This window comes from Phacochoerus africanus, chromosome 3, assembly GCF_016906955.1.
Source record: "Phacochoerus africanus isolate WHEZ1 chromosome 3, ROS_Pafr_v1, whole genome shotgun sequence".
NCBI classification, from domain to species: Eukaryota; Metazoa; Chordata; class Mammalia; order Artiodactyla; family Suidae; genus Phacochoerus; species Phacochoerus africanus.
In genome coordinates this window covers 46325432-46339348 of record NC_062546.1, presented here as the reverse complement: position 1 = coordinate 46339348, position 13917 = coordinate 46325432, and the positions used below count along the sequence as shown (strand labels likewise).

General features: G+C 43.3%; 1 protein-coding gene across 2 annotated transcripts in view; it reads left to right on the top strand.

The window, feature by feature from the left end:
* Positions 1 to 249: 249 nt before the first annotated feature.
* The window catches only part of PLCB1 (phospholipase C beta 1), a 731149-nt gene continuing 717481 nt past the window's right edge, over positions 250 to 13917 (top strand). For both annotated transcript variants that reach the window (XM_047771691.1, XM_047771692.1), the window contains exon 1: positions 250 to 384. In XM_047771691.1, coding sequence (XP_047627647.1) covers positions 286 to 384 — 99 coding nt within the window. In that variant the 5' untranslated portion in view covers positions 250 to 285. The remainder of the gene's footprint in view (positions 385 to 13917) is intronic.

The following is a 13917-nucleotide window of genomic DNA, read 5'->3' as shown; positions in this document are numbered from 1 at the left end:
GTATACGGAGGCGGCTGGCAGCCCGGGCTGCCCGGCTCGGCGGCTCTTCGCCCTCCGAGACTCCGCATCCACCGCGGGCGCCCGACCCCGCGTCCCGCCCGGGCATGGCCCGGCGCCTCGCCCGCGAGCGCCCCGCCTGCTAAGCCGCGCCGGAGGAGGTGCGGAGGCCAAGAAGCCGGCGAGGGAGCAGACGCGAGAACCTCCGGAGCCGAGAAGGGAGCCCCGCGCCCCGCGCCCCGTCCCTGCCGCGCTCGCCCGGGCCGCCCAGAGCCCCGATGAGCCCTGATGGCCGGGGCTCAGCCGGGAGTGCACGCTCTGCAACTCAAGCCCGTGTGCGTGTCCGACAGCCTCAAGAAGGGCACCAAATTCGTCAAGTGGGATGATGTAAGTCGGGGCGGCCGGCGGGGGCGCCGGCGGGGCGCAGGGCAGGCAAGGGCCGTCCGTGGGGGTGGGGCGAGGGGCGCGTTATGCAATGAGCGCACCCGGGAGGGCTCGGGGGCCCAGGGCAGCTTCTTGGCTGCGACCTCCTGGGTCCTCGGGTTCAGTAGTTGACGTCCCTGCTAGTTCTGGGCAGGGCCCCCTGAGGGTCTGAAATCTTGGGGGCCAGTGGAGCTGCAGGAGCAGGCGTGGCCGGGGGACGGGTCTTGAGAGTTTGCTAAGTGGGGAGGGTGAATTTGGGACCAGCTGGAAAGCCTGGGGTGCTAACGAGTCGCGCCCCTCTCGGCCCTCAGACGCACCCCCCGTTACCTCCGTTGGCCCCTTTCGAGAAGGAACTGCCCCGGAGTCTGAAACTGTTTAGTGATTGCTCACCGTCTTAGCGCTTTGCTGGGAGCCCACACAGCAGCGGTCCAGCCGACAGGTGGTCGGTGATACCAAACTTTAGCGCCTGGCTCCGCAGAGAAGGGCCCTGAGAAGGGCTGGGGAGGACCCACCAAGGGAAGGCTCAAGAGCAGAGAGGGGGGACCGAGGGGTTCGCGAGGGCTCAGTGGGCCTGCAAGGAACGAGGGAGGGCAAGTTTCTGAGAACTGAGCTGGCTGAAGTCTTCAGTTCAAAATAGAAGAGAAGACATACCCCCCAGTTTACCTTCATCTTTTGCCAGGAGAGGCAGAGCTTAGCCAAGCCCAGATCTCCAGTCGTTTACAGGAACCCTGGACCCTAGGACTTCAAGTGGAACCCCTCTCCCCAATTGCCTTCAAACCTTTAAATTAGTAATCTTGCTGAATACATGAGCATCTTCCCCACAGAGGACATTCACTTATCAATTTTATGTCCTGGGTGTCATTCAAAAGATTTGATAACAACCCACTGGAATAAATCTGAGCTGCTGGATCGCAGGAAATTTAGGTCCTAATGACTAAGACATCTTTTAAACAGGGGGAATTACAGGAGAATGAGGCGTTCTTCTTGCTGAAAAGATTTTCCACCTAGTAAATTATAGCCTGTTATCCTCCAGGGTATTTTTCTCTAATCTTCTTAAGCCATTTTCCAGTGTCTGAAAACAATTTAAATATTCCAGGTAGCGAATCCAATTACTTAGCTGAGCGGGTTTGTGTCTATATTTTGTCCACCTGGAAGCGCAAACGGAACTTGGAGGGGGAGCCCACAGCTTCCTTGAAAGCTCATGCCAATTATCAAAATGCTGTAGGCATCTTTTTCCTATGGACTTTACACTTTTCTCCTTCTGTCTTAATCTAATGACCGGATGTTTTGTGTAAATGGAATAGGATCTAAACAGTAAGTTCAGACACAGGTGAAATGCTTTATGTCAAGGAAAAGCAAAAAATAAAATAAAATGCAGTTTGACCACAAATAGAACAGCCTTGCCCATCTTGAGATCTTCAAATAGAGAGCTAATGTGATGGGTTTACTGACAGAGTGAAGGGCAGAAGGCATGGAGAGAGAGAGAGAGAGAAAGAAAGAGAGGGACTTCACAAAATAAAGAAGGGTAACCCAGTATAAGCTCTGCATTTATTCATGGTGATGATTTTAAACTGCATTTTAAATAATTCTCCCGAATGTCTTGCTTGGAAGAAAAGATGAGTGTCCCTTTGAAAATGAAGGTCTTTTATGGAAACACATTTGGATCCATCCAGGTAGATGATTTTTCTGCTGTGCATTTATGTCATATATTTCTTCCTCACCTACTAATGCTGGGCCCTGGAGTAGGGCCTAGGGTGGTGAAGAAAGCAGCAAAACCCTTTACTGTTACAGACCTTACATGCTAGGTGGGGGAGACAGAAAATTACCAAGAACACCAGGGATATAGGAAGGATGAGAGATGCAGGGAGGATGAGGGGTGCAAGGGAGAATGATGGAGAGGCTGTCACCTGCAGAAGGTGAGAAGGGTTCCTGCTGAGCATTGAACAGTGAGTTTCCGGGGCAGCCTTATAGGAGTCTGCAAGCACTAAGGGCAGGATCGAGAGAATCTCAGAGATTTTGTAGAGAACTCAGACTGCACCCAGGAGTCAAGTTATCTGGAATAGAATGAACCATCCTGCCAGTTCCTTCCTTGGCCTTCTTGGTCTCCATGGTGATCTGTGGAGTAAGAGGGACCAGGAATTTCTTAGGCTGTTTTTTTTTTTTTTTTTTTTTTTTCCCCCTCGCAGGTGTCACCCTTCTCCTCTCCCCATTTCGTATTTGCCCTTCTAGAATCAAGCCATTTTAGGTTATCTGGCTAATTATATTACATGTTAGTGAGACTGAGTGTCAAAGACAATAGAGAACGAGGCCTTGTGTCCAAAGGCTGGGTTCATCTGTTGATTCTTTTACCAGTCAGCTGTGTGACTTTAGCTTAATTACTTAACCTTTCCGAATCTTTGTTGCCTCTTGGACAGAAGGTAAGAGTGCTCTGCTTCCTGCCTAGTTTATCTAATAGTTGGCAGGAGCCCATAGGATAAAGCAGCACTTCTGACACTTGAGTTTGCATCGGAAACATCTGGAGGGCTTGGAAATATTTAGACCCCCAGGGCCAAGTTCTGATTTAGAAGGTCCAAGGTAGAGTCTGGGAATCTGCATTTCAGGTACGGTCCTGAGTGATGTTGATGCTGTTGGTTTGGGGACCCGCGCTTTGAAACCAGAGGGATAAGTTTTGTGGAAAAAAAAAAAACAAAAAACTTGGACTCTATAGTAGAGAGCACAATCCTGTTGGCCTGTATATGTTTTCACCAGTTTGTAAGTTTAATTTTATCTCTGTGTTTGTATTTTGAGAAATTCTTCCCCTTGTGACCTTTCTAGGTACCTAGGAGGTAGAAAAACCTCAATGACTGAATTGTGGACAAATTTTTTTAGATCTTCTGGGGTATTTTAGGGAGTGTCTCTGATGCCCAGGCTAACTTAACTCACATTCATGCTTTTCTTTTCAATTTCTTATATGCAATGAAATATTTTTGGTATTTTCACCTGCTTCTAGTCAGAGTGTTAGAAAAGGAAAGGAAAAAGAGAAGATATTTGAGAGGCTGTCTGGCCTGACTTCCTGTCTCTGGGGAGGGGAAACTGCTGTGTTTTTCCTTTGGGCTCTGATTTTGGGAAATACGTGCTGCCCCCCGCCCCAAGAGTGTGCCCCATATGCTTGCGATGAAAAGTAAGTGCTGGAAGGAATTGAAAATATCTCAAATCTCTGACCTCACTTCAAAATTGTAAACCTTCCTCTCTGATCTTTAAAAGGAAGGATGCGCCGACTCATAAAACAGCTTTTCAGTAACCCGCTGGAGAGCATAATGGTCCACTTGAAAATGCTGAGTTTAGGGCTGTCTAGAATTGTGAAGAGATTATCTCTTGTTCCTTGAGTGGCTAAAGTGCCATAATCACTGGTCCTATTGCCCTGACCACCATGTGGAATGGGGGGTGTCACCCAGAGGGTACAGTGCCCTGCATAGTCTGTTGGCTACCTGCCAATGTCATGGTGAGGCTATGGGTGCTCCAAGGGTGGTCGTCAAAAGTGTCGATATTGGTGTTAACCAGTCACAAAGGTCAGGTGGTGGGTAGTGGAGCTGGAGCAGGTCCTGGAGACATCCTATAGCACCAGGGTGGGGGATGAACCTTTATTTTGCCTGATTGTGGAAAGATCTGGGGGTCCCCAGGCTCTGTGAAAGTATAAAAAATATTTCAGGGAGTTCCTGTTGTGGCTCAGTGGGTTAAGAACCCAACATAGTGTCCTTGAGGATGCAGGTCTGAGCCCTGTTCTCTCTTGGTGCGTTAGGGATCTGGTGCTGCTGGCACAGGTGGCAGATGCAGCTCAGATCCTGCATTGCTGTGGCATTGGCTGGCAGCTGCAGCTCTGATTTGACCCCTAGCTTGGGAACTTCCATGCACCATGCCTTAGGTGCAGCCGTAAAAAGGGGGAGAAGAAAGGAATAGAACTTATTTCAATTTTTCAACTAGTAATGGTGTTTAGGCCTATACAGTCTGAACATCAAGGCCGGGGCTTGTCCTCCAGCACTTGGCCAGCTGATAGAGGACTGACCCCTGGTGGTTTGTGTTTCACCAATGATAGGAAAGGATGCACTTTACTTTTATTTTGTATTTGTCTCCTTGCCTTTATTTTGCATTTGTGTATGACCTGGAGGTGGGTGTGCAGGACTGGGGCATTTGGGAGAGTTGTGTGAGATGGACAGTAGAAGGGAATTACTTTCTTCATCTCAGGGAGCTTAGGTGATTGTGAGCCTGTTCCTTCTTGTTTCTCTGTGTTGGACAGGATGTGGAGGGAAAGAAGAAGGTTCCCCAACCCCTGACTTGCCCCCTTTTAACATCTTAGGGCTCAATCTCTTTGTTCTGCTACCTCTGGGGCTCAGTGGGCTTCTCATTTGCTTGTTTTCTGTTTTTCCACTTTCACGGTAATCCAGAGCTTACTGTGGGTAAGTTGCTTAATGAATCTCAGCTTCAGTTTCCTCGTGTGTCATCTGAGGATTGTAGTGTTTTCTACTGCACAGAAGAGCTGGTACCATTAAAGAGGGAAGGCACGTGCCTTGCTTTGTGTGGCGCTTGACACATAACACTCGATATGTTTTTAGAAGTGATTATCCCCCCGTAATTAGATGGCTGTGAACTTTATCAGAGAGGTCAGTATGTGTTGGGTGACTCTTTTGTTCTACAAGTGGAAAGATCCAGACCTTCCTTCCATTCCCTTTAATGTGTGCTTGATTCTCATATTTTATATTTTGAAAAGGAAAAAAAATCAGTTTTTTACCCTTTTAAAAAATACAGGTATTTCAGAGAAAATGAAGATATGTAAAAAGCAAAATCTTTTCTCTTTAGAGCAAGTCAACTCTAAAGCATCCAGAAGTTTATTTCTACTTAAAAACCTTAAAAAATATATGGGAATTCCCTTGTGGCAGTGGGCTAAGTACCTGGCATTGTCACTGCAGCAGCCTGGGTCACTGCTGTGACTCAGGTTTGATCCCTGAGTTTGGGTACTTCCACATGCCACAGACATGGCCAAAAAAAACAAGAAAAGAAAATATGCACATACAGAGTAAGTGCACAAGTGCTCAGAATAAGGAGGAAATAGTTACACAAAACTCTGGTAATTTAGCAAGAAAAAAATTATATGTAAAAGATAAATATATAAAATGACATATTATAAATAATTATATATGTTTATATATGTAAAAGTTATAAATATATAAAAGTCATATATATATAACAGCTCACATCATAATCCTGTCTCATAAGTCTAATTTTACATTCAAAAATCATAATTGCTTGGCTGGCTAAATTGTTTGAGAAAAAGACTAGGAAGCTCTGAGATTTGGATTTGCACTAATTCCCTGTGAATTTGAAATAGCTCCCTCTTCCCTCTCTACTGCCCTGCCCTCCCCCACTGAAAAACCCAGGGCTAAAATAGGTAATAATAGTAATAACAAACCATGTTAGTATATTGCACATTTCCCAGCATCCTGCACAGAAGCTCAGTTAGAACTTCTGCACTACGTAAAATCTACAGTTGTAGTTTCCAAAGTGATGACAAGATGAAACTGCAGAGATCAATGAGGAATCCGAGGAGAAGGTTTATGAGGTGGACAGTTAGCAGTGTTCACTCTGGAAAGGTTGTATGGGAAAGAGGGAAACGCAGCTCTGGTTGGCAGATGGTCGATCCAAATGCAGCCCCTGGGGGATATGTGGATTTTTTTTGACTGGAAGGCTGGCAGGTACCCTCTAAAATGTCACTTACATATGCCCGGATTTGTCTGTTTGCATTGTCTAAAGGGGTTTTGTGAATTTCTCATTGACACTGATTATGATAGTCCAAGAAGATAAGTTTTCCAAAGTGAGTGAATAAGGCTATTTTAAGCTTTTTATCAGAGTGTAACATCCGTGAAGTAAAACATGCAAATCTCTGCCCAGCTGGGTCAGTTTCCACAAAATGAACATTCTCCTGGGAGCAGCACCAGAGAGAGAAACAGCATTGTCAGCACCACCACCCCCAGCCCCTCCACCCCCTCTCCTGACTTCTAACTCCATAGATCGGTTTTGCCTGTCTGTGATGTAATAAAGTTATTTTCTTTTTATTTTCAATGAAAACAAAACAAAAGCTTGTTCTCCAGATGGGACAAGCACTTTTATTATTGCTGAATGGACCCTCTTCAACAGTAACAGAAGTGATTCATCCTAGTTTAGATGGACCTTGATGAGGTAAAGCCTGGGAAGCAAAGCAGGTGTAGTCAATGCCACGAAGAAAACAGTTAAACAAAACTCTAGTAATTGAGCAAGGAAATGCAATGCCTAGGCTGTTATTGGCAGAGCAAAGCAGACTAGGAGAGCACAGGTTTCTGGAATATGTTTTCCTCTAGGAGGTTTTCTCTCTTATCTTGCCTGACTTTGATATTCTCACCCATGGTGCATTAGGATAATTTACTCTGGCTATTAACATATCTCCAATCCTTCCCATGAAAGTTTAGCCTATTGAGGAATAGTTTTGAATGATATTTACCTGCAATGACTGTTTCAATGAGAAAGGAACATTTTGCTTTTTTTTTATGTCAAACTTGGTAATCTGGAGTTAACTGCTGCTTTATCAGGATTGTTTCATATTATCATGAACAAGCAGTGCTAACAGAAAATGGAAAGGGATTGATTGTGAATTGTTGACTAATGCTGTGGGTTTCCACCTAAATAACAAATCTTTGGTAACTGAAAAACCTTAGTTTTTCCTGCTGCCAGAGCTAATGTGAGGTTCAAGCAGGCTTTTCAGCTCAAATCATAAATTCCATCTGCTCAGACAGATTTCACGATGCTCCCCTTGCCCCATCTTTTCCATGTCCGATCCTTCAGTCAGAGCTCATGTCCCTGCATGTCAGTAAGGAAAGGAACTAGCGTATATATCTGAGATTTACACATGAGATCTTAAGGAAGCCTTCAGTTTCTATAAAAAAAACAAAAACAAAAAAAATGAACTAAATGAAACAGCATATAAAGAAGGCTGGACTCTTTAAGAGTTCTTGTTCCTCTTTGATATCTTTATGTTCTGATATTTGATTTTATTATTTTTTTCACGTTACTTTCAATTTGGAGATTTTTTTTTTTCGCTTTTTTTGCTTTTTAGGGACCCACTTGTGGCACAGGCATAAGTAAGTTCCCAGCCTAGGGGTCGAATCCAAGCCACAGCTGCCAGTTTATACCACAGCTACAGCAACTCAGCATATGAGCCTTGTCTGCAGTCTTCACCACAGCTCACGGCAGTGATGGATCCTTAACCCAATGATCGAGTCCAGGGATTGAGCCCTCATCCTCACGGATACTAGTTGGATTTTTTTCCACTGCATCACAACGGGAACTCCCTATTTTAATTTTGTTCTGAAAAAAAAAAAATGCTTAGAGGAGTTCCTGTTGTGGCTCAGCACGTGAAGAACCCAACAAAGTCTCCATGAGGATGTGGGTTTGATCCCTAGCCTTGCTCAGTGGGCTAAGGATCCTGCATTGCCACAAGCTATGGCACAGGCTTCAGCTACAGCTCTGATTCAGCCCCTGTCCCAGGAATTTCCATATGCTGCAGGTGCGGCTGTAAAAAGAAAAAAAAAAAGCTTAGGTATATGCTTAGACATAGTGGATGTCAGCTAAATCTCTATACATTTATCAAGAAACTAAGTTACTGTAAATGGAGAAACAGATTATTATTTAAAATAAGAAAAATATTTAGTATTCAAAGAGAATGAAAAGCAACCTGCATCTGCTTTTCATTTCACAATATTTGCTCAATCCTTTCTTTCCATCTCAATGAAGTTTTATAAACATGCTCAAGGAAAATGGATTAGTTAGCAAAGCACTTTCACCTGAGCTAGTTATGGTGGCTATTAGTATGTAAGATTGATACAGAGGAGATTAAGGAATACTTTTGCTGTTAAAATACCAAATATTCCTTGGAACTTGTTTATGAAATAGGTAAGGGAAAGCTAATTTGATTCATTTTATAGAGGAGGCCATATGTATGAGTTCAAAAGGGAAGTGGGAGACATCAGAGCAAGTCAGCAACTGGCCCAGGAGATTGAAAAAAAAAAAAAAGAAGGATGTTTTTAAGGTGTGCTGTTTGGTTGAGTCTCAGCATCCATCCATCCATACATCCTCTTAGTGGGACTTTTTATAACACAGAATCTGGAAATCTAAAGCTCCATTTACTAGATTTCCTTGAGGCACTGCACATCCTGGCTGCAAATTAAGTTCCACCAGTATGAGATGCACTTAAATGAGATTTGGAGGGCAGAAATGTGAAAGAGGCCACTTTTCTGCATTCTTTGGGTTGATTCTACAGGCATAGGGGATGCCGAAGAGAGAAGTATTATCTTCTGTTGTCGTTCTCCTGTGTCTGGTTATAAAGAGGCACTGGCGACAGTGGCTGCTGCCTGTTCTCAGATTACTCTTCCTTTGACTTCAGCTAAGCTGGCAGGTGTTTGATTCCCATGTTCCTTCTTGATTTCTACCTTTCCAAGTAGGGTGGGTGCAATAGCTCTCCTTAAAGGTTAGCGTATCATATTCTGGGGCCTCTCATAGAGGCCTACCTGAAGCCTACCAACCTCTCCAATCCTAGTGATACTGTCAAGTGATTAATTACCTGTAATTAAATTCCTTTAGGTTCACATTTTCCAGAGAGATTTTTGTTTCCTACACTAACCTCTGACCAATATGGCCCCCCTTTTATTTTGCCCCCCCCCCACCCCATGGCACATGGAAGTTCCTAAACCAGAGATCAAATCTGAGCTAGAGCTGAGACCTACGCCACAGCTGCAGCAATGCAGGATCCTTAATGCACTGCACTGGGCTGGGGATTAAACCCGTGCTCCCCAGGTATGACTAACCCACTGTGCCACAGCGGGAACTCCCAATATGGCCTTTTGTGGTTCTAGGGTTTCATGACTTTCAATCCTAATGTACAAAACCCATCTACACATCCTATGTAATTTTCTCCTTGAATATTACATTTGAGTAAAACGGAGTTTTGCTATTATGCTGCCTCTGGACTTCAGTATTGTGCATGAGTCCTTATAACATGTCCTGATGCTTATAAACCACTATTATTTGTTTACAGTCACTCCATTCCGTGATCAAGACCACCTTGAGTGGTAGGAAAAGAACAAGTGTTATTCCCACTTTAAATTGAAGCAAACTGGGGCTAGTGAATGGTGAATTACCCAAGGCACACAACTAGTTAGATCCAAAGTCAGGTTTAAAACTAGGTCTTCTGCTTAACTTCGGCACCTTTTCCAGTCTACTATACTATCTCCAAACAGGATCCTTTTGGTAACAAAAGGCATTTCATAGAATCCAAATGAATACAAGTTTAAAGAGATTGACTGACTTTTCCAAAGAATCCCCCTGATCTTAGAATTCATACAAATGGGGCTTAGATCCCTATAAACTCATCCCTTTTGCTAATGTCTTCAAAAACAGCTGTTTTTATTATATATACATGTATGTTTATATATAATATATATACAAAGGCCATTTTTGTTATGCATCTTAGAACATGGGAAGGTAGGAAAACTTCACTGCTGCTTTGAGGCACGAAGGCCAGTGTTAAGTCTAGTCTACCAATGTTTTACATCAGTCAGTCAGTATAAAACATGCTCACAGAAAGACATTCAGTGAATGGTGTTAAAACAAAGGTCATTTTCCCATTACTTAATAAGTGACACTTTTGTGTCTAGAAGGACTCATTACATGGGATTTTCCTTCAATTTCTCTTCCCAGCATACTTGCAAGTATTGTGTTTTGCGGGATTCCTATTAAGACTGGTCCTGTGGCTTCCAATGGGAATTTTTTTTTTTTTTGGTCTTTGATCTTGAAGATGCAGGAGGTGATGGGCATGAAGGAGGTATAGAGGACCTTCCTTGTTCCCACGCAAGGTGCGCAATAACTTGACATTCTAGATAGTATCCACTGAGATGCCAGATCTGGATTGCCAGGGCAGGAAGGTGCATGCAGGGAGGTTGACATGCCTGTGTATACTACAGCTGGACCAGGGCTTCTGGAAGATTAAGGTTATTTATCTTTTTTTCCTAGGGCAAAACATAGGCCTGGCACTCATGAGGTGCTCATGGAATGTTTGTGGAATGGAGGAATGATCTGATATGTGTCTGGCTCATGGTGGATTCACAGGAAGGGGGAGTGTGCAGTCTTGAGGGAGATCTAGACAGTGGTTATGCCCTTGACACCTTCACGGCACCCTATGTGTGGCATTGGTTGGAAAGCCCTGTCCTACATCCTTCTATCCCATCTTAAATCTCCCAGAGTCTGAGGAACTCTGTGGTCTTCTTTGGTTTCTTCATGTGAGCTCAAGAAGCAAAATGTTTATTGTCAATACAGAGCTGATTGCTGTCACAGAGCTGATTTCCTGTAAAGGCAAAATACAGCCTGAGGTTGAGTGTGTACTCAATTGGGATTCAATATTGGTTGAAAATTATGATGCTTAGTGTATTCACATCTCTTATTCTGAATGTTACCAGTGGCTTCTGTTTTCTGAAAATGACACTCACACATACACCTAGATTTTGCCATGAAAATTGCCCTTAAAGAAATTTGGAAGTGTTGGGAGTGACAGAACAAGAGATCGATGGTTGCAAAAACATCTTCCCTATCAAGATAATGATTCACAAGGGTAAAAAAAAGAATATGTGAGCTTTATTGCCAAAATGAGAAAAATATCAAATGAAAGATATATAGTTTAAAATATTATTGATAATAAAATTCCACCTGCATGGTTTCTCCTGTATAGAAGAAATGGAAGTCACTAGGAGGATATGATTGGCATCCTCCCCTGCTCCTGGTTTAATGTCCTTGGGTACCCCCATCATCCCGCCTTCCCTTCTGTTCCTGGGAAAGCCGCATACCTTGTCCATGTCCTAGATCCCATGCTTCCTGGTTTCACTGGATCCTGGATTCATAATTATCCTCCCCTTAGACAGCATCTGTGAAAGACTCCCCTCTGCTGAAGCTCTTCTAAGAACATAGGAATATGCCTTTTAGATATAAAGATGCCATCATAGAATCCAACACAATGTCCATCCGCTACCTTCCTCCTACAGTTCCTGCCCTCCCCCTCATCCCTCCCTCCATGAAGAGCATGAAGCTTTGACCCACCGGCTCCTCCTTCACATCCCAGCAAATTCTCTGCCCATCAAAGCCCTATTCTGCCTTGGCCACTGCTTGGAAACTTTCCTTGCCAAGGCTGCTGGCAACCTGTTGGGTGCCGTCCAATTGATACTTTTCAGAACCTTCCTTCTTTTTCTGTGGTTTCCTTCCATCTGCTCATTCATATTCATACTGGAAGTATACATTGATGTGTTTTATAAGCCAGACATTTTTCTGGTGTGGTGGATTTATGATGATGGTTAACGCTTTGGTTCCCGCCCTCATGGAGATTGTATTTTGCCAGGGAAGATAGATGCTAAACAAATGGAGGTAAAGGATTTCACTCTAATTGTGATAAGTACCACAGGAAAAAAGTACAAAAGTACAAGTGAGGATGAGAAGTGGGGAAGGTTTCTCTGGAGAAATTTTCTTTAAGGATAAAGACCTGAGTGATAAGTAGGACTTAAAGGCAACAGGAGGATGGGATGTGTACCAGGTCAAAGGAACCTCACGTGTGAGTTTCCCAAGGAGAGAAGAAGGAGCATGGGACTTGGAAGGACAGAGGAGAATGAGCAAATGTGGAGCATGGTGGCTCAGATAATGCTGGCGGGAGGGCAAGGGGTTGCATTTGTACTGCTTAGGCCACTGCATATTTTATCATGCAGTCAATGGGAAGCCATTAAAACTGTGTTTCTCAGCCTCCTCACTATTGACATTTGGGGCCAGACGGTCCTTTGTTATGGGGTTAGGCCTGTGCATTGTAGGATGTTTAGCAGCATCCCTGGCCTCTATCCACTAGATGCCAGTAGCAACCCCCCCCGTGTGACAACCAAAATTGTTTCTGCACATTTCCAACATTTCTTTGGGTTTAGAACCACTGATTAACATTGAAACCACTCATTTAAATCTTAACTAATTTTATTTTATTTTATTTTATTTTCAAAAATTTTTATTGAAATATATAGTTGATTTAAAAGGTTGTGTTAGTTTCAGATGTACAGCAAAGTGATTTGGGTATATATATTCTTTTTTACATTTTCTTTCCTTATTGATTACTATAAGATATTGAGTGGAGTTCCCTGTACTATACAATAGGCCCATCTTGGTTATTTATTATATATATACTAGTGTATGCTTTAACCCCAAACTCCTAATTTATCCCTTCTTTCCCCTTCCCATTTGGTAACCATAAATTTTTTTTTTTTCCGTGTGAGTCTTTTTCTGTTTTGTAAGTATGTTTCATTTGTGTTATTTTCTAATATTACACATATAAGTGATATCATGTAGTGTTTGTCTGGCTTACTTCACTTAGTATGATAATCTCTAGATCCATCCATGTTGTGGCAAATGGCATTATTTCATTCTTTTTTATGGCTAATATCCCATTGTATATATGTACCACATCTTCTTTATCCATTCGTCTGTTGATGGACACTTAGGTTGCTTCTATATCTTGCCTGTTGTAAATAATGCTGCTATGAATATTGAAATGCATGTATCTTTTCAGAAGCTTAACTGGTTTTAAAAAGTATTAGGCCATTGCATGTGCATGCCCCCCCGCCCCACGGCCTGTAGACACATGAAAAGATGCTCAACATCATTAGTCAGTGGGGAAATGCATAGTAGAGCCACAGTGAGATGCCACTTTATACCCACCAGATCTCTATCTCACTGAAATGATGGGTTTTCTTATCTGATGCCCCCACTAAACAATGAGTAGCTTGGATGATTGGGGATCTGGACTTCCATTTGAATCCCTAGTACCTATCTGAAGTACCCTGCATGGTATTTGAAGGAACGTGTTTCCAACTTTTTACTGGTTTTTGCTAAAAGAGGTGTTTGTACTAGTCAGTAGAAGGCAACTATTTTAATGGTACTTTTCTCCACTGTTTTGAATCCTCTGTTCTGGACATTTTTATTTTCTCTGTTCTCCTTTACTCAAGGAAATTTCAGACTGGACAGACCCTGGGGAGAAAATCCTTATCCATGCTGATACACATAGAAGTTCTACTTCAAGATCCTAATCTCACACTCTTGCATCCAAGACTATCTTTAGTGTGTGTGTTTCATGGTCATGGCTGCATTGCTGACATTTGTTGGGGCATCATATTTGATTTTCTGTGACTCTTGGAATTCTTTTCCTCTTACATAGCTGTTTTCCCCCTAATGTATGGGTTTGCCATATTTGCCTCTGCGGCTTGGTGTGATGCAAGTCTTGGGCAATCCCTGTGGGGCATGGCTTGTTCTTTTCCCTTGTTGACTCTGTAACATTGATTAGTTGAGAAGCACACATCTCTAGTCACATGTCTTCTCTTGTTCAACAGCCTGAGAACTCAGGATCACTGTGGAGACAGGATG